This window comes from Dendropsophus ebraccatus, chromosome 5, assembly GCF_027789765.1.
Source record: "Dendropsophus ebraccatus isolate aDenEbr1 chromosome 5, aDenEbr1.pat, whole genome shotgun sequence".
NCBI lineage: Eukaryota > Metazoa > Chordata > Amphibia > Anura > Hylidae > Dendropsophus > Dendropsophus ebraccatus.
Genome location: NC_091458.1, coordinates 65899463 through 65920969, shown reverse-complemented (window position 1 = coordinate 65920969; position 21507 = coordinate 65899463). Strand labels below are relative to the sequence as shown.

The window sequence follows — 21507 nt, the reverse complement described above, 5'->3', positions numbered from 1 at the left end:
TGGATGATTGTTGCTCAGCCCCCTTAAGGGTACGTTCACACCTACCGGATCCGCAGCGGATTTGACACTGAATTTAGATGGGTCCCATACACGCTAACTCGCAGTGTCAAATCCGCTGCGGATCCAGTACTGTGAATTTAGATGGGTCCCATACACGCTAACTCGCACAGTACTGGATCCGCAGCGGATTTCGCTGCTAACTCGCAGCGTCAAATCTACTGCAGATCCGGTAGGTGTGAACGTACCGTTATAGAAATTTTCAGCAGCATTATTACTCCACACAATTTTTTTTATGAAGACATCAATTGGTCAGTGCCATATCTCTCAATTGCAACAGACTGTCTAATATGATATAGAGCACCACCGATGTGATTTTGATGTTCGCATCTTAAAAGGTCCGTTGCTCTTGTGTCTTAAAGCTATACCGTAGTGCAGAGTTCCCAAACTTTTTTCTACCGTTTGCCTACACCCCACAATTAGGTTTGCCATCTACATTGATCGTTTCTGTACATACTGCTTCCTGAAAAAGGACCAATGCTTCAAAAAAATAGAACCAATGAAAACTACCCACAAAAACAAACAAACAAAAAAAAAACTCAAACTACTATATGATGTAAAAAAAAAAAAAAATGTATGACTTGACATAAAACTTGCTGCATCATTGAAGAAAAACTAATGGCAGATTAGAAGATTCTAACCTGCTGGTATATTCCAAGAGGGCAGGAGATGCTGAGAATGAAAGGTAGTTTTGGTACTTCTCCTCAGTGATGGTTTCGGTAAATCATCACCGTCTTCAACATACAAATGAGGATAATTATCTGGCGCACTGGAGAGATCACTACACAGCCCAGCCTCAATATTCATGAGGAGGGGTGGGCTGGATCAGTGCACTGAAGGTGGTAGTCCTGCCCCCCGTTTACCATGCACTCTAATTTGCATATTGAATTAAGTGACTATTTACCGAAAATGGGTTTAGGATTAAGTTGTTCTAAATAAGGCTTTGTCCTTTAGAAAAAAATTGAACATGTAACAAAAACATGTCAAGTTTTAATCAGTTGGAGTCTCAGCACCTACCAGGAGAATGTGCAGAGAGAAGCGCTTCCCTGCTGTCAATCATCTCCAGCCTGTGATCCCATAGGCTTATGAAGTAGCATTTTTCAAAGCTCGTTCTGATCAGTGGAGTTCTCAGTAGTGAAACACTCACTAATCAAAACTTTTGACATGTTCCTGTGCCCATTAAGGGCAGCCCCCTTAACCCCCGATGCATACATTACCCGCTCCGGCGTGTTCTCTGGCTGGGAGCCACAGAACAAGCCAGAGTGCAGACTGGGTAATGTATGCACTGGGCCAAGGGGGGTTAAGAGGGCAGCCGCTTACATACTCGTAGCGGGATTACCGTTCCGTTGCGAGTATGTAATCCTATTGAAACTGACAAGAGGGAAATCATAGGGGATTTCGCAGCGTAAAATGTGCTATGATTCTGTTACGTATGAACCAAGTTCGCAGCAAAATCCGCTGTGATTGTCACGTGTGAACCCACCCTAAAGGGGTTATTAAAATATTGTGCATGTGATGTTCCAAGGGATAAAACAGGACACAATGATGAATACATTTCTATGACTTGTTTTTACTTTATTTCAGTTCAGCTGCTAAAAGGGCACACTACAGCACATGTGCAACAACGTGAAGTTCTAAAAATTTTTTTTTTGTTTGTTTTATTTCTTAAAAACGAGATTGGTCCTAAAAATATAGAAAGAAATAAATTTAAATTCACAGAAAAACTGTACATTTATCAAAAGTCACTATAACACAATTTGGTTACATATATATAAAAAATAATATAGGAGGATGTGAGAGCTGGTGGGGGTATTCCTGGTGTGGGTGCAAAGCACCTTCTAAAGCTGCAAGACTGACTGTGAAGTGGAATGCAGTCATACAGAGATGCTAAGTGCACCGGTAGAAAATCCACACATACTCTCATTCAGTGTAGCAAAGACTAAACCTGTGTTTTTCCTATTCAATAATATGTTGTTGAGCATTTATCGGCAATATATCTGCTACCAGTTTTGATGCATATACCTTTGATGGTATATAGCATTTTAAATAAATCCTCGAAAAGACCTGTAACACACTGCACTGAAATGTTGAAGCCTCAATCTAGCTAATTTACAAACTGGATCATTAGAGAGCTCCAATGGTGATATAAGAGCAGATGGAGCTCAAGCTGTGGTATCAGACAGGCAAGTTCATACGATGGGTCCATGCAGAGAAAGAATAAAAATACCCATATTCACTGATGATTGTTGGGCTTTTGATATAACCATGTGTTCATCCGAGAAGGGGAGATCAGTTACACATAGCCATAAGAGCGGCGCAAAACACTGGTTACATCCATAAAGGGGAAAAAGCTGACAATTGTAAAGAGCACTGCCTTGTAACTAGTCACACATGAGACAATTCCTATTAAGACCGATTCAATGTTTACAAGGTCGACGCTACAAGTTGTAACAAAAGGATGACATTTAAGTCATTTAATTTATGCAAATAGCTCCATCAGTCTGCACAGATTCATTTAGTGAAGAAATATGTCCGGAAATTGTTCTAGCAGTCATAGCATACTGTTTATTCATAGACCATATACAGGGAAAAAGCATCCTGTGGTAGACAGAAATCTCCAATTTAAAGGGGTTTTCCAGGCAATCTATATATCAGCCTACCATGGGCATATACCATCAATATTAGTTCGGCATGGGTCCAACTACTGGCAAACCAGCCGATCAGCTGTATGAAGGAAGCTAGGACACTTGTCCTGCACTGCAGCCTGCCTCTTCAGGGTTTACATCTATTTGTATTGAAAAGCAACACTTTGTAACAGCGGAACAAGGTACTGAAATGTTCTAGTGAATGGGACAAGGCTGTATTACCTAGCAATGCTGCTACAATTAGTAGGACTTATAAGTACGAGTGAATGTGAACACTAAAGAGTATGTAGCACACACATACAGTGTTACAACCTCTTCAAGCAGTGGCAGTGGAGTCAGAAGTACCTATTGATGGCCTACCCTAAGGATTATCAGCAATGTTTAAAGCTTGATAAACTTCTTTAACTCGGTCTATGGAGGGCACTTAGAAAATGGAGCGCCAGCCATTAAAGCATACTTGTCATTAAATCAAACTTCAGACATGTTATAGTCACATGTTCGAAATCTGTACCGGTGAGGGTCCGGGTGCTGAGACCCCTGCCAATCACTAGAACAAAGAGGCAGAAGCACTTAGCAGTGCACACTGCCTCTTCACCTCCTCTCTCAATGCAAACGTTGCATTTGATGGAATTATAATGGAAGCTATTAGTTCTAGTGATTGGCAGATGTCTCAACACCCAGACACCCACCGAAACAAACTTCTGATATGTAGCTATAACATGTGAGAAGTTACTTCTAATGACAGGTATGCTTTAAACAAATTGGCAAAATGTTGGACTTCAAAATAACATGTTGTTCAGAGGTGGACAACCACTTTAAAGCCATGGTAAAGCAAAAGCCTTATTAGCAGAGTACGGTGCATAACAGGCTATGTAACACATAAAATTTCATATGGAGACAGCTAAAATAGCAACAATTCCCAAAGAAAATAAGGTGAAGCTTTGAAAATATATCAACAAATGCTATAACATTAAGATACGGCAGTCATTTAGAAAAAAATAAATATGTCTGCATTTTATAAATTCATTTTAAAGTCTGTCATCTACTACTTAGTAAAATAAAAAAAAACACAACTCTTGAACATCCTGAATACAAAAATATTTGAGTGCAGTGCCAGTCTATAAAAGAAGATTTTGCCACAAAACTCATTTCATATAAGGAACCAGCTAAATTCAATCCTCACTACCTTCGCTGGCAGAATGAAATTAACTTAGGGGAAAATTCCAGAGGATCATTTTTTTTAATGATTTAAAATGATGACTTCATTGGGTTCAGTGCATAGGACATTATAGTTTATTGCTTTGCAATGCAACACATAGGTTGCAGTCAAATATTGCTCTGTATACCAAATGCACTATCCCATTAATAGTCCTAATTTCCTGCAAAATGCAAGCAAGGCATCCAACTTTGTTCAGTCCTAAAAGATGTATGATTACAACCACGTGTGAGCCTTGGACTGATCAGATGTAGAGGGATTAAAACTTTTTTCTGCTAGATAAAGAATTTATGGTGAAGTTCTGCCAGAAGAGAATACCCACATAAAGTGCTAGATCAGCTATACCAGTCTAACCTGAAGAAGACGAAAGTAAAACACGTATCCTAAAGATTATGTTTGTCTGCAGAACATAGTTCAAAGGAATGGGGTGGAAGGTGCTGGCACTGCAATTTTATATTATGGAAGAATTTTCATTTTTAGAAAACATTTTATGTAAATGAAAAACAAAAAATTTTTAAAGATACATAAATTATAAGAGGCTGATTGGAACACAGCACACAGGTGTCTGGTTTACACAGCAGGCTTGTTTCCAATTTGCCAAAAGTCATATGTCTACCTATACTCATTGTAGCATGTACATCTGGAACTGGATTAGAGTACAGACCAATGGCCCTTACTAAACTGAAAAGACCAAGCATGTTACAAATAGAAGTAATGGGAAATACTCTTTCAGTACTACTATTACTAGTTCTGTATTACCTGAAGGGGAAGACAACTCGATAACACAATGGAATACTAACAGATGAAGACCAGTTTCCAAAACATTTTGGCTGAAAGACGAGTCACTTGATATTTCTGGGGAGCCAAAGGAATGAACTGTAACCCAATAAATGCCATATGGTCTCCATTAGGGTGGAGGTTACAAAACAGAATGTTACAGCATATCCCTGTAAAAAAATCTGGTTCCCAAAAAATGTTCAAACAAAACAGACAAGATATTAAATACCCAAAGTAAATGGCCATTCAAAAGACAACATGATAAATAAATACACAATGTACAAAAATGAAAGAGGTCACATCAATTCTACACAACTTACTATAAAGTCAAATAAAGAAAATACAAAAACTAATAATAAAAAGTTGAAGCAAGTGTCTTCTGGGAACCCTGTAGTGCTTAAGGCCTATAAAGACCAAAAGGTACTTCTACTAGGCAATAGCTGGTACCTCTCAGTCTAAACATTAGGGGGGTAAATTAGGGTAAAAAAAAAAAAAGCCACTGGCATGAAAGGAGGTAGTGCCAAAAAATGATGGGGACAAAAAATGGCTTGTATAACAAACAGTGATAAACCACAGAAAGCAGCACATTGACCAAAACATGGTTGATGGTGGTTAGATCCGAGTTCAGCCCAGGGCACGGAAATGTATTGTTCTCTCAGAGCTAGTGTACTGAATACTGGCCATACAACACCACACACTATAAAGAAGATACCTCATCTATGGTCCAAAATCAAAATGCACAAAGTTGCTATTGCTATTGAGTAGATCCTGGTTATGGGTTATGCGTCAGGGTTAGAAACCCAGTCATAGAAACAACAGTGAGCAGATGCTGAATGTGTAAAACATGGACATGTGGCGACTTATGAACAACGCTAGTACACACCTAAAATGCATTTCATCGTTGGGTAACTTTGTGCCCGTTTTGTTGTGAATGAATTGACTTTATGTATACATGTACAGTATAAATATATGCATTTTGTACATTATGCTAATGTGTATGTAGGAATGAAATACATGTAAACGTGCATATTTCAGTTGGGTTATCCAAGTTCAGTAGATGAACGTACTGGCTCATGTACACATGGACGCTCAGTAGGCATGTCTACACAAGCATATTTAACACTGAGATGTAGATGCAGATACAGCCAGGATGAGCTGGACACAGAAGATTCTTGTAGCACAGCTACTTCTAGTTGTGGCTAGGCTGCTCCGGTGACAACAATAAAGTCTACCTCAGAGTCACTGAGGGAATGAAAGGAAGTCAGACACACTGGGTAAATGGATTATAAGACAGGGTGCCAGGGTCCCAGATTATGAGAAATGAAACCCTAAGTTGCCATTTCGTCCATTCAAAGTGGGGTGCACACCTTGAAAGATAAACGGACAACAAGAGAGATGAACCCGTTTTTCAGTGTTGCAGAGATGCGCATTCAAATGTTAAAAAAAAAATCCTGCGCTCCAGTCTCAAAGTGAATTGTTTTCTTGTTCTTGATTAAATTCCTCCCATCGGCTTTCATAGAACTTTTTCAGAGCCAGTCCAGCCTTCCCTACTTCGGAGTCGTCCTCATTAAACAGCTGGCAATTGCTGAACACCAACTCAGCATCGTCTGCAAACTCTTTACAGCTGGAATATCTAGAGACATGAGAGCAGGAGGTGATAAAAATATTGATTTCAAACATTCTTTCCATTTCAAACATAACCCACAAAATAAGAATAAAATTTTTCAACCAAAACACACAAATATGTTAGTACACTAGATATTTCCATTCTAACCAAAAGATTATTAGTTATTGTTAGCCATTACAATGGAGACAAAATGATTAGCAAAGGAAAGATCTTACCAGCATTCAGTAAGTATTGTCCAATACAGCCACTTTATAAATTACTCTCATATCTAGGACCTACCTTCCATTTAGCAACTTGTTCCGCATGGTAGAGAAATCCATAGGATTTTTGATGATTTTCCTGTATCCAGGAACAAGGCGTGGGTTCACGGGTTCTAGGAAGGGCCATGCATCATCATGTGACTCCATCTCCATCAAGATAATTCTATTATGCAGACAAATAATGGTTATATTAATATAAATGTGCCAGGGAATACGTCCTTTACATACACACCTGTGGCTCCATAAAGGGAATGTAAGCTGCACTGATCTAGAGATCAAACCAAGACAAACTTGTTGGACATCCTGTTCTAAAACTATGGGCATTTATATGAAGTTGGGCTCTTTTTGCAACTAGAGCAGCCTCCTCTTTTCTGGGAAGACTTTCTACATATTTGTGAAATGTATTTGAGAAACTGTTTCTATTCAACCGAAAGAGCACTTGCCTATCCAATTCAATGGCGTTCAGGAAAGGCGCTAAGCCTGCAAAAAACGCTCCATACCAAGTTCCAAATGTTACAGTAGGCACTTTGTAATCTCATTGGTAATATTATCCAGGCTTCTGCCAAACCCAGACTGCCACAGAGAAAGTCATTCCGGAGGACATATTTCCCCCCTGCCTCAGAGTCCAGTGATTACATGCTTTACATACTCCAACAGATGACTGGTATTGTCATTTGTGATAATGTTTCTTTGTGGCTGTCACTTTCAGAGGCTGTCTGGAATTCAGTAATTTCACAATGCATTAAGGGTGCCCTCAAACATACTTTTGGAGTTTTTCAGGCCAAAAAAAAAATGCCAATGTGTCGCATCTCCTCTGCAATCACATGACCTAGCTGCTAGACCAAAAAAGGTGATAAAAACGCCAGAAAAAAAAAAAAAAAAGGCATACACACAGCAATGGCATTTTTGAGACAACCGGTACAATCCCATTGAATTCTATGGAAGAAGTTTGCCGAAAAAACACCGCACCTACAGCATGCTGCATTTTGGAAAAACTGCCACAGAGCCTCAAAAACGTCAGAAAGAAAAAGAAAAAAAAACAAAAAACGCCATGTCTGTAAGGCATATCATAAACCGCCATTGACTTCCAGCTATTATCTGGCTGCTGTTGTTTTTGCAAAAGAAGAAAAAGAAGTCATGGCGTTTTAATTGGCGGTATTCCAAGATTTTAAAGGCAGTGTGAAGCCAGCCCAAAACCCCCATAGTACTGACCAGAGCGTTTTGGGCATTAGTCACCCTTAGGCTGCATTCACACTTTGTGGGAGATTTATCAAAGGGTGTAAAATTTAGACTGGTGCAAACTGCCCACAGCAACCAATCACAGCTCAGCTTTAGGCAGTGCTGAAAGGAAAGCTGAGCTGTAATTGGTTGCTGTGGGCAGTTTGCACCTGTCTAAATTTTACACCCTTTGATAAATCTCCCCCTTTGTGTTTTTCCTGGTCCGTGATTGTGGTCTGCTAGCTACCTCCTGCTAGCTAGTCCGTTTTGTCATTCATTTTGCATCCGTCTCCGTTTTTTTCAAGGATCAGTTTTAAAGCATTTTAAATTAGATTGATTACATCACATCCGTGTTTTTCACGGACGAACACGGATATCACATCCGTAAAAAACACGGATCTCATTGATTTCTATGTAGACTCAGATCCGTGCTTCCGATCCAAATTATGACGTCCCATTTTTAAACGGAGATCTGTGAAAACACTGAACAGGTGAATAGCCCAATACAAAGCAATGGACTATAAATTTGTCCCTGTGCAGAGATCTGTGCGCACGGACAACTTCACGGAACGTGTGAATGCAACCTTAGTCATATTATGTCACATTATTACTAAAAGTGTCCAAAACCCAAAACGTGTTTCTCTTGCTTTATCAGACTGCCACAATCTTTTAATGGATAGTTGGTAAACTACAATAAAATCTATTGTTTTCCCCTGACTACAGAGTGTTGGAAGTGCTTTACATATTGTGGAGCTAGAACCTGGAGCGCTGCTAGTGGCGAGCTGTTTTTCTATTCATATGTACAGTGATAAGAGAGAAATCTGTCAGTCATTAGTGGATGGGTGAGGCCAGTGGCCTCTCACGAACATTGGTGACTCTTCTCCTGACATGTCAGGTGTACTGCAGACATTGGAATGTAAGTCTTTTTAAAACTAGAAGCAGATAGTGGTAACCGGCTCACCTGGGTAGTGGACGACCAATGGACCTTTGGATCCAGAGTAAATAATAATGAAGGAACTTGTAGCAGTCGGCACTTGCTGGTAAAAAATTTTTCATTTATTGATAATCTTGATAAAGTCATCCCAAAAGTCCATAAAAGTCCATGGAAATGCATTTCCATTGACTTTTATGGACTTTTGTGATGACTTTTTATCAAGATTATCAATAAATGAAATTTTTTTTTACCAGCAAGTGCCGACTGCTACAAGTTCCTTCATTATCTTTTTAAAACTACTTTACTCTTCACCATAAGCAACAACTAGAAACAGCGTGTCTGTTGCTATGTTAGGATCCCGATGGCGAATTAAAACTGAATGTCCCAATCTTCAAAGGGTTCCTATCATTTAAACAAACTTCTGACATGCCAGAGGTTTATCGGTGGGGGTCCGGGTGTACACACACTGCCTGTGTCTGCATTCTAAGGGTGCCTTCACACCTACCGTATCGCAGTAGAAAATCCGCTGCGGATCCGCAGCAGATCCGCAGCGGATTTAACTAAATGAATGAACACAGCATTAAATCCGCACTTACAAATCTGCTGCGGATCCGCAGCGGATTTGACAGTGCGGATTTAATGCTGTCTTCATTCATTTAGTTAAATCCGCTGCGGATCCGCAGCGGATTTTCTACTGCGATACGGTAGGTGTGAAGGCACCCTAAGGATTGACGGGGTCTCAACACCAAGACCCCCCACCGATACAAATTTCTGACATGTCGCTATATGTCAGAAGTTTATTTAAATGATAGGTACCCTTCAAACTTCCTAAAGACAATTCTATTCTTTCAAGATCTCCTCATAATTATGAGCTACTATTGCTTTAGAGCCTGTGGCTTTTTTTTTTTTTTTTGTGACCTTTCTACCATGTCTGATTACGAGGGGCAAAAATAGTATTTTATGATAATTGCCCCACTCTGTAGATACAACCATAATATATTGTATCACTTACTCGCAGAATGTTAAGTCGGGACACTGGCTTCGAGTTCCAATTCGTCTCCGTTTTGCTAGTGATGCTTCTGCTGGAGACTGTGTAGAGACTGTAGCTGGCTCTTTTCTGCGTGACTGCTTCAAGGGACTGTTATCTTGATATCGCTGCACACTTTTTTTGGCTCTTTTTGAAGAGCCACCGGGCCGTAGATACTCGCTTTCTCCTTGCTAAAGAAAAAGTTATGTGAATCCAATTAAAGTAGAATAAATTGACAAATAATAATGACAATTAAAAGAAACATCCCCAATGTAAATTTACAGCAACTTTGCAAATATATGTTTGGTTGCACTTTGTAACAGACTACAGTTTGCTTCACTGAATGTCGTCGGTCATCTGGCCTAACAACTTTATCTGCCAAGTTACATATGACCATGTTTTCTAGGATTTTTGGGGAATTTGGTGGTGCAGGAATAGGGGCACATTTATGGGCGAGTACATTTTTCTTAATTTGTTAAAACTGCAACCCTGTAATCCACCCCCCCCCCCAAAAAAAAAAAAAAAAAATTAAATATCACAGAACAAAAGAAAATATTTAGAGAGTAAATCAAAATTTCACATTGTAAAAAGAGGAGGTTCCTTTCAAAACCAATTTCATAAGCGAGTCTCTTACCAAAGAGATACAGTTGGGGCAAAACCAGTCCCCTTCTGGAATCTCTGTCATCCGAGGTCGATGGCAATAAGTGTGGCAACCACGATCACAACTATCACAAAGCAGCAAGCTTTCATCATTGTCGCCCTTTCGACAATAAATGCAGGTCTGTAAGAATAATGTCGGGGGTCAGTAACCACATAGTAGAAGACAAAGAAACTAAGGTACATGGAATGCAAGCGATGAGATATATACTCAGACTCTTACCACTTTATTCACAGAACGCTCCCAAGCTAATGACTTCTCAAGCTGCTGCAGACAGAGAGACAGTTGCGCTGAACTACGGCATCGCTCCACTGTTTGGCGCCACAAACGCAAACGCGATGTAATGCTGTACTGACTGTCACAAACAGAAAAGACATTGCACAGATAAGGTACAATTTAAGTAAAAAGGATTAATAATATGATTAGAGGCTAGGATTGGTGCTCTTACGTTTCTGTGGTAGACGATGTCTCTGGATCAGTGATCACAATCTTCTCATGCTGCACCTCACTTAAGACCCATAGTGGTTCCTTCAGATATCTCCTTTCCACATTTTGTTCCAGGTCCAGAAGCCGCAGCACAGCTATGTCTAATGGATTATCTGGCTCCCTGTGTACTTGTCCCTCTTCTCTTTTCACTTTAGCGAGAATATCATCTGCTGCTTCCACTTTGTGCTCAAAGTATTTAAGGTCACTCCGAACAGAGTCTAAGCTAAGAGGGGACCAGCCCTGTAAAGTATGTAAAAAGCAAGTTAATGTACATGCACTAAGAAGGGAAGTTGTCACCTACCTTTTTTTTACCGATTAGTCAGACACATATACTTTTTTTCTTTTTTACAGGTTTTATTATTTTCACATTCTTGGGCCAGCCATATTGCCTGAGCCTTCTGCACAGCATTTAGAGATATGCTTTAAAGCAGGTCCATGGACACATGAAAAAACAAAGACTGGAGGGGACTGATTATATGGGCAGCTTGGGTGGCCACCGGAGGCTCCTGGGGTACTTATGACCAGCCAAACCGCCCACTTCATCACTGTCAGGTCCACTCCATCCATCATGCAGAGAGAGAAGCCTCTCTGCTGAAACTCAAAGGGAACGGCAATTAAGCCTCCAGCGTATAGTCCTTCAAACAGAGTCACATGACCTGCAGGTCCTCAAAGTTAGAGTGGAGCAACATTGGCCTGACTTCAGACAGGAAGATTAGGAAAGCAGAGCTGTAACTGCTGTGTATGTATGTACTGTATCTGTGTATGTATGTATATGTCAGTGTGTGAGGGATTGTGTGTATATGTATGTATTATATCTATGTGTCAGTGAGTGTATGTATGTACTGTTTCTGTGTTTGTCAGTATCTCAAGTAATTGACACATCTGATTCCAAAGATATTCTACAGAAGCTGCTATTTATACCGAGCTCTGATCTTTAGTCGTAGGACCCCCTACCCCATTACATGTGGAAGATGTTTCTCCTGTATATTACCCTGCCCTCATTTTCCATTTCAGTAGTAGTTATTTCATTTCAGCAATAAGGTGATTGCTTTTAAAAAGTTTATTAATGCAAAGTTCTGATTTGTAATAGTAGGATGAACCAGCACTATAAGCTGTGTACCTGGAAGATGTCGTCCCTCAGGTAGATTGGGGGGAAAGAGACGCAGATTGAACGGACAGCCTGGGGCACAAGGTACATTTAATCTGCCCCTGAAGGGGACCCTCTAAAAGGGAGATATTTTCTAGGGATGTTCTGTGACCAGTGCAAAGGAGGGGGAGCTCTGACCATCACCTATTGTAAATAGCTTGATCCCATCTTAACTATGGTGGTGTCACCCCTCACTGTCTGTGAAGATAAGGGGATGGGGGACAGTGGGGACTGCTGTCAGATTTTAATTAGGCTTAGTGGCTAGAACGAAAACTGAATAAGGACTATACTAAAATACAAATCAGTAAAATAGAAAATTAAGGGGAAAAAAAGTCACCAAATTCTTAAAGAAACATTTTTGAATAAAAACTTGATTTACACAATAGGTCATTTTCTGCTTAGACATAAAAAATGGTAAATAGAACAGACCCGTAGTTGCAAGTCAGACAGCATGACCCTCTGTTCCAAATCTTCCACCCACTGCAAAACAGAGAGATCCACCTGGAATGTCCATTGCTCAACTGACCATTTTTCCAGTGTTTCCTGACTTACAGGGTGACCTTCAGAAGGTTTGAACTGAAAGAGTCCATCTAGGGGCACATCAAAGGAATGACAATTAGCACTTTATCTTGAGGTATAGATTTACAAAACACAGAAATTATTTTTTTGTACATGGTCGCAAAGTTCAAAAAACTAAAACTAAAAATCTCTTACCAGAGGCTGACCGTGCACACATCTCCTTGAGGTGTACAAGATGCTTTGTGAGATGTTTGTGCAAGGATTTTTCACGGATACCTCGTGGATGCAGAGCCTTAACCAAAGACTCCAGCACAGCTGGGTCCTTTATCCACCACCAGGTATTTTTCATGTCTGTGAATAAAGAAAAGCAACACAAAATGATCAGGTGATGATATCACTCCTGCTATTAACATTATATTTGAGCATTCACAAATACAATCTACTACTAAAACAAAACAATCAGCGTTTACATTACTATCACTTAGATTCTCGAAATCGAAATAGACACCCTAAATTCTTTGTCAACATTTTTGTACTGCGGCAGGACCTATATTATAAGTCCACGGTCAATAGGGGTGTATACAGTCAGCAACAATGCTAAGGTGAGTGGTACGTTTTAAAGTGGCTAACATTAATACACAGACTAGAAAATCACAATCCCTCTGCTGACTTGCCTTCTTTCCACAGTGCATCCAGATACTATCACTATCTTAGGTAAGCAAAGGCCATCAAAGATTCATCAGACCAGGCCACCTTCTTGCTTCTCGGTCTGAAATTAGCCAACCCTATTAATTATGACAGAATGGCTGACCATCCTGGGGTGTGTGGGAAGGCTTTGTGACAATAAACTTTGAAGAGGCTGAATTTTTAAAAAGCTGTATTCTTTGTTCCTGTGGTAAATAGAAGGCTAACATGCCTGCAGAGTCAGCATTTTACCATCGGCTAAATTGTGTATGACCACTTTAAGGCCTAACAATCTGGAAAAATCACGGCACAGAAACAGTTTTTATCAAGTAATTTTCTGACCTATACTTACTAACACAACTGATCCTGCTTTATGGGAAAGCAGTCTTCAAGCAAATGTACCACCAGTACATTGCTTTCCGGTATTTACATGGATAAATTGGCACTCCATTAGAATCAATGGAGCCGTGTCATAGAGAGACGGGGGTTTCCTTCCACTGGGGGCAGGCCAGTCTGCCTCCAGTGCTTCACCCCCAGCTGATGCCCGGGAATAGAATAGAGCTGTACATAGTAACCAGGCCGTGGTTCAAAAAGAGGACAGCGGCACAGGCATCCCTGCATCGCTTTATCCATGTAAATATCAGAAAAGCAATGCACCGGTGGTACATTTAATTTCAGTTAAGGGCAATCATAGGAAAAACTAAATTTCCAGTTAAAAAAGAAGTCCAGCGAAAATTTTTCTTAAAGTATTGTATTGACCCCCAAAAGTTATACAAATTACCAATAAACACTAATTACAGGAAACGTACATAAAGGTTTTTTTTCCTTCACTTACTACTGCATCAAGGCTTCACTTCCTAGATAAAATGGTGATGTCACGACCCGACTCCCAGAGCTGTGCAGGCCGTGGCTGCGGGAGAGGATGATGGCAGAGGGATGCTCAGTGTCCCTCCAGTGCCCTGTGTCCCTCAGTGTCCCCCAGTGTCCCCCTGCCATCATCCTTCCCAGCAGCCACAGCCCGTACAGCTCTGGGAGTCGGGGTGTGACATCACCATTTTATCCAGGAAGTGAAGCCTTGATGCAGTAGTAAGTGCAGGGAAAAAAAGCACTTTATAAGCATTTCCCGTAATAAGTGTATATTGGCGATTTGTTTTGTATAACTTTTGGGGGGCAATACAATACTTTAATAAAAATTTTCACCAGACTTTTCCTTTAAAGGGGTAGTGCGGCGCTAAGAAATTATTCACAAAATAACACACATTTTATGCAACTTTGTAATGTATGTTATGTATGTGAATGGCCCCCTTCCCCGTGTTCACCCACCCCCCCATGTGGACCCGGAAGTGTAGTGCATTAAACATACCTGACGCGCGTCTGTCAACGACGTAATCTTCGGAAGGCCGGCCGAAACGCTGCAGCCGTCCCTGATGCCGGCCCCCCTCTGCCACACCATCGGCTGCTCAGCTGCAATTGGCTGAGCACAGTTATGCTCAGCCAATCGAGGCTGAGCAGCCGATGACGCGGCAGAGGGGGGCCGGCATCAGGGACGGCTGCAGTAATTCGGCCGGCCTCCCGATGATTACGTCGTTGACAGAAGATCGGGGTCGGGGACGACGTGCGCCAGGTATGTATAATGCACTACAATTCCGGGTCCACGTGCGTGGGTGGGGGGAACACGGGGAAGGGGGCGATTCACATACATAATATACATTACAAAGTTGTATAACTTTGTGATGTGTGTTATTTTGTGAATAATTTCTTAGCGCTGCACTAGCCCTTTAAGTATTCAATGTGCTAACAGACAAAGCATTGGATTCCATGTATTCAAAACAGTCTGTATCCAGGGTACATTCTGCAAGGACTCCGTATAGATTTTTATTCCTCTGCAAGTTCCCTATTTAAGATAAGGACGAAATGATATGAGGGAGTTTGAAGACAATGCAGATGTGAGTAACGGAGCGAGAGTACACTTTACTTCCACCTTCCGTGAAGTAGATACAAGACATTCAGGCAAAATGCTTACCTGTGACCACTTCATGTCTAAGCACATTCAGTAGACTATTACTTTCACCCAATTAGGTTCCATTAGTTACCAATCCCACTTTACCAATGACTTACTTTCTGGTATGGGCCTTTCTATTAGTTGATTGTAGTACTTTTGCTCTATTTGTGTTATCAGTTTACTGGATGGCCGCCCTCTTCGTTTCTCCATTGCTGTGGTGGCATTGCTTACAGGCTTGTTACATACTTGGCAAACCGTAGACACAGATGGCAGCTGAGAACCAACAGACTGGCGCTGTTCATCTGCCAATCCACTGACCTGTGTAATGTAAGAAGCTGGTTTCAAAGTGTTTCAAGCAATTCCAATTTCTCAACTGCATTAATAATGCAGATCTCTCAGTTGGATATCAAAAGTATCCTATCTTTTTTGGGCTGGGTTCACACTTGCTATGGAGTGCTATTTGAGGGGCTCTTTCACTTATTCAGTTTATTTAGTAACACCTGTCTGGATTGGTCAAATCCTTCTAAATGAACACCAGACAAACCCCTCTGAAGTCAAAAGGGATCTCTTGTGAGCTGTTGCTTACATTCGCTGTACAAGGGACTGTCCAGCTCCATCCTCCAGCCCCATATGGAATGTGCGACTGAAGTCCTGAATGGAGCTCCAACAAAAGTGTGAGCCCATCCTTACCAATATATACTAAACCAAGTTAAAAAAGCAAGAACCTGCTGAGAAGGGTGTCTGCATCCTATGGACACAAAGCTACTGTCAACAGGGGGAGTAAAGCCCGGTAGGATGATTACTGCATTTGTGCATGCCCAAACGAGACAAACGAGAAATTGGAATTTTCCAGTTAATAATTGTAGCTACAAATAGGATATTGTGTGAAACAATCTGACAGATTCCCTTTAATAAGTAAAACTCATCACAGCGCCAAGCAGGGGTCAAAAAACCCTTCAGACATATCTTTAGATCTGTGAACTTCTGTTTGTGTAAGTCAAGGAATTGATTTTGCATTTGATTGACACCTCACATGCTGTAGGAGAAGAAAGTGATGGACACTTGAGGCAATCATCCCCGTACTGTGGGCACTTAGGGTCCATTTACACAGAAAGATTATCTGACAGATTATCTGCCAAAGATTTGAAGCCAAAGCCAGGAATGGATTTGAAAAGAGGATAAATCTCAGGGTTTCCTTTATGACCTGATCTCTGTTTATAGTTTGTTTCTGGCTTTGGCTTCAAATCTTTGGCAGATAATCTGTCGGATAATCTGTGTAAATAGACCCTTACTGCTTGATTGCATATATGGAAATGTGCAAATTGCTTGGATCTAATGCAGACACTCCCAAACCTGATAAAGTTCTTTCAGCCCCTACCTGGTGATGTGGTCAGTTACACTATGTTAAACCATCCAACAGACAATAGGGAACAATTGTACTAAGAATATGGATGTAGATTTTATAAAGTTTACAGCCATATCACAACGATATCTAAAAAGCAAAGAGTTAATGGTGAAGACACATTCACATTGTTGTTTTGGGGAGATACTTTTGAAAGTATTACAGTTTCAGCAAGCCAAGGTTATCCATTGCATATGGAAAAGTTATACAATTTTCCAATAGTCAAAATCTCTGCTTACCATCACTGTATAGAAACCAGTATTCACTGCCACTGGGAAGAAAAATCTGTCCTGGTCACATAATGACCACACAGGTGCTCAGCTCAGAGTTATCAGAGTGGTATCTTGTATGCAATATCTGCCTGTGTCTCACTTGACCAGCACACATGCAAACAATGTAGGCACCCTTTGTCCTCACTTTGGGTGTGGGTTTTGCAGCTCAATTCCACTGACGTTAATAGAGCAGAATTGTAATATCACACACAACCTACGGACAAGAGTGGTGTTTTTGCAAGAAAATAGTTGTGTTTTTTAAATCCTGAATAGCACTTTGATAAATCTCTCCCAAACTGTCAAACTGGTGTAAAGTAGAATTGTCTTAGTTGCCCCTAGTAACCAATCAGATTCCACTTTTCATTCCTCAGAGTCTTTGAAAAATGAAAGGTGGAATCTGATTGGTTGCTAGGGGCAACTTAGACAATTCTACTTTACACAAGTTTGATAAATCTCCCCCTTTAAGTTTTAATACTGCCTCTACTATTCTGACTCCTTTCCCTTTTGTATCAAACCCTTAAGTGAACTTAATCTCACAAATCCTTGGCTCTCAACCTAATGTGTGTTTTCTACTGCGGTAGGAGTTGTAAGAAGCAATTTTGATAACAAAAAATGCATCATCTGTTATCCCAAAAAAACACCACAAGTTTGAGAAAAGTACAATTCATAACAATAAGTTTACCTGTATTGGCTGTGAAGTTGCAGTGAGAGATGATGGGGAATGGAGGGTGTTTGACTGTGAACTACAGTTTTGTGAGTTTTCAGTGCAAGGAGTCCTTAGTAGTGAGTTGAACAACCTGTTATCCTTTTCATCCGTGTCTGTTGCCCCAGGACAGGGACCAATGTCAAATGTAGATGCTCCTTCTGGGTGAGGAGGACTATTCTCTGGTGTCAACACAGCACTGTTCATCATAGGAGTTTGAAACGGAGTCGGCCATGAAAGCATGGTTGCCTGGCTTTTGCCCTGTTGGCCTTCAGAAAGATATGTATTTGCCTGCAAAAGGCCATTTAGTGGAGCTTGCTGAGACCCGGGACACTGACAGTATTTACAATGTTCTGACCTCCGTGGTCGACCTCGTGAACGATTGAGTGAAGAATAATATTTGTCTTCTGTCCCTTCTTTCTCTTCATTTTTCACAATAAAAGATTCAGGAAGTTCAGTTTGTGGCGTATCTAAAGTCTTACCTGGAAAAGAAAATCCATAAATCAGGATCCGGTGCCTTGTTCTACGCCCCCTGCACACATTCATATTTGGCTACAGAGTGCAAGGACTTCAGGGCATCTGTGAGCTCTGGGCAAATGTGCACTGGCTCATACATTAGAATTAGAGATGAGCGAACCGGGTTCGGGTTCGAGTCGATCCGAACCCGAACATTCGGTATCTGATTAGCGGTGGCTGCTGAACTATGACTATTTCTATGATTTCCACATAGCCTTAGGGCTTTATCCAACTTCAGCAGCCACCGCTAATCAAATGCCAAAAGTTCGGGTTTGGATCGACTCGAGCATGCTCAACACCACAATTTCAGACTGTATGTGGACCCTGTATTATGGCTGTGTACAAGGGGCCACAAAGAAGCATTAAAACTTTATTTTGAGAATTATTACTATGTCTAGAATTGAGATACACATGTGTCAATGCAATAAAACAAGTAACACCACATCTAAAAAGGCAAAGAAATGTTAAAAAAAAAAAAATAATCAAACAATGTTACATATTGTTTATGTAACATATTGTTTATGCCAGCAGAATGGAGTGTTATTATATAACTGCTAATACTCCAGTATTAATGAAGGTTAAGGTTTAATATCTGTTCATGCACTCACCAGAACTGTCTGCTGATCCCTCTACAAAGATGCCACCTATGTGTGGGAGCATCCAATAGAATCTGCGGTATCGATCCTGACCCAGAGACATACAGCGAAGTCTTTGTGAACAGCTAATAATTTTCTTTCTCAGAAACGTCTGGCGCTGTTAACCAAGTATATGAAATGAAAAAACTGAGAATTATGTTCAAAAGTGTAAAACATACATGCAAGGAAAAACTAACACTAGTTGTAAAAGATAAAAGTAAAAACAGGGGATACCCTTGCCTCCAGAGTTTATCAGTGAGCAGAATGTTCTGCAAGTTCTTGAAACAGCCTTGCAGAAAACATTGGGGTTCTGTTCTGTTGGGGTGCTGGAGAACGGCAGAGAACTTAGGGTGTCTTTACACAGAGATTTATCTGACAGATTTTTGAAGGCAAAGTAAGAAATGGATTTGAAAAGAGGAAATCTCAGTCTTTTCCTTTATGACCTGTTCTCTGTTTATAGTCTGTTCCTGGCTTTAGCTTCAAAAATCTGTCAGATAAATCTCTCTGTGTAAAGGCACCCTTAGTTAAGAGGGTAGACTTAGTGATTTGTGTCCCAAAGCAGACATGTCAGAGGAGGTAGCTTCCTGCTCCAGTCAGGTGTCATGCCGCCTTTTATTTTCACATGGGGACTACAGTATTATACATATCCCACCAGTTCAGCAATTTGTAATTCAGGTATTAATCTGAATGTTACCTTAGTGAGTTTTTCTATCTGTCGTTCTAAATCCAAAGTATTCACATTAGAGGAAACTTCCTCCTGCAATATAAAAACATGAAAGCCATTTATGATGACTATATAAAGTAGAATGTTAGAAGCATTGATAATGTTCAGTGTCTGTGTTTTACCTCTTCACCCTCAGCTGGTTTCAGTAAAGCAGATTCATCACCTACAGCATCTTCGTTTTCCTCATTACGTGTGCTGCGTCTTGTCCGACACTCCTCTAAATTGTTTTGTTGCTCTACATTACATTGTTCATGTTGTGCACTTTTCTTTCCTAATGCAAACTTCAACCTGTGGTATATTACAATAAAGTGACAGTATGTTTATTTTGGGGGGGTTTGTTCTTTTACGCATGTAAGATATATACTATATAAGAAAGGGGATATCGCTGTAGAGGAATAGGAACTAGGCTCTCATCATAACCTGGCAGAAGCTATACTGAGGTTGCTTTGCATTCTCATGTTTACTAGCAACAACTTATTTAAGAAAGAAAAAAAACAACAAAAAACACCAGGAGTTAGCAAGAATGATTACAGATTAAGGGTAGCTTCACACGTACCGTATTGCTGCGTTTTTAACGGTGCGTCTTTAACGCTGCGTTTTTTACATGCGCGTTTTAATTTTCACATGATTTTCATGTGAAAATCAAAACTCGCATGTAAAAATCGCACCAAAAACGCAGCGTTAAAGACGCATCGTTAAAAATGCACTGTTAAAAACGCAGCAATATGGTACGTGTGAAGCTACCCTTAAGGGGGATTTCCATCTGAAGATGTGATCCCCTATCTGCAGCTTTAGGTGTAGCCCAAAAATTAAAACAAATACGGCAAACAAAAACTGGTAAAAGACAGGGCCAAAAACAACAGGGGACAAGACTGTAGAGGTAATCTCTTCATAGCTGTAACCCCTCTCTCCCTGGACAGAGAGTGCTGCTAAACTGTGCCCATATATGTCCTGCTGGTTCCTTCATGCTCCCTGCAGTCTGTCAGTCCTGACTGGTCCATGCTAAACAGGCCCCCCCTTCCCCATTGCTGTCATGTGAGAACACAGACCTCTGACAGCAGCCCTGCTTCTCTATTCTAGCCTGTTGTACTACACTACTGCATTATGGGGATCTGCAGTTCCATCCTGTATCTACAAACTGCTGCTGTTTTTTCAGGTTTATGCAGTTACTATACAATATACGCCACATGCTGTTTGCTATACTGTACAGTAACTTACAATATGACATATTCAATGTTTGTTTCAGAATATAAAATCATTATTTTGGAGGTTTGGAACCAATTGTCTGCATTTCAAGGATTTCTTATGGGAAAATTTGCTATGGTTTAAGAATGGATTTGGATTACAAGCACGGTCCCGGAACGAGTTATGCTTGTAATCCAAGGCACCACAGTACTCAGTTTCTAAGAACATTTTTATACCAGGAATAGCAAACTGAATTGTCTTTCACCTATGACCAGGTTTCAAAGTTTGAAAATTTTCATAGATGTAAAGAAGCATGCATGAGCAAAAAAAGAAAATAAAAAATTCTAATAAATCTTTAGTGGTATTACCTGCGAATTTTGCCCTCAATTATCCACTTGTTTTTTCTATAATTAGACATGTTCTCCAGGGTTTTATCAATTTCACTGCAGAAACAAGCAAGCAATAAACAAAGTTCTAGGCCATATGAGGAAATATTGAGAAAATGTTTTTCAATTTTAGAACAAGACACTACCTGATAATCAGAGTGCTGGCATTGAGTTCATTAATAAGAAATGCGAGCACAGCAGCTTTGGTGTGGGGTGGATGTGCCTGAAATGGATGAGTGCGGAGGCTTTCACAGAGATCTATGTCACCACCATATGCCTCTAGGAAGATGCGGAGGATTTCAGACACATTTTCTCGGGTTAAACTGATTTCAGAAACTTTTTCTCCTAGGATTTTCAAAGACTGTAGATAAACAAGAAGACAGACACTGATTAGTGTGAGGCACTTCTACTATGGAAACCATAAAAA

General features: G+C 40.4%; 1 protein-coding gene across 2 annotated transcripts in view; it reads right to left on the bottom strand.

Annotated features, from left to right (window-relative positions):
- Nucleotides 1-1611: 1611 nt before the first annotated feature.
- The window catches only part of BAZ2A (bromodomain adjacent to zinc finger domain 2A), a 35830-nt gene continuing 15934 nt past the window's right edge, over nt 1612-21507 (bottom strand). For both annotated transcript variants that reach the window (XM_069970451.1, XM_069970450.1), the window contains exons 15-29: nt 21227-21441; nt 21063-21137; nt 19632-19797; nt 19480-19542; nt 18759-18903; nt 17614-18116; nt 15374-15575; nt 12767-12922; nt 12482-12642; nt 10868-11145; nt 10642-10774; nt 10396-10542; nt 9747-9952; nt 6602-6745; nt 1612-6328 (exon numbers count right to left, since the gene is read on the bottom strand). In XM_069970451.1, the coding sequence (XP_069826552.1) occupies nt 6160-6328; nt 6602-6745; nt 9747-9952; nt 10396-10542; nt 10642-10774; nt 10868-11145; nt 12482-12642; nt 12767-12922; nt 15374-15575; nt 17614-18116; nt 18759-18903; nt 19480-19542; nt 19632-19797; nt 21063-21137; nt 21227-21441 (2763 nt within the window). In that variant the 3' untranslated portion in view covers nt 1612-6159. The remainder of the gene's footprint in view (nt 6329-6601; nt 6746-9746; nt 9953-10395; nt 10543-10641; nt 10775-10867; nt 11146-12481; nt 12643-12766; nt 12923-15373; nt 15576-17613; nt 18117-18758; nt 18904-19479; nt 19543-19631; nt 19798-21062; nt 21138-21226; nt 21442-21507) is intronic.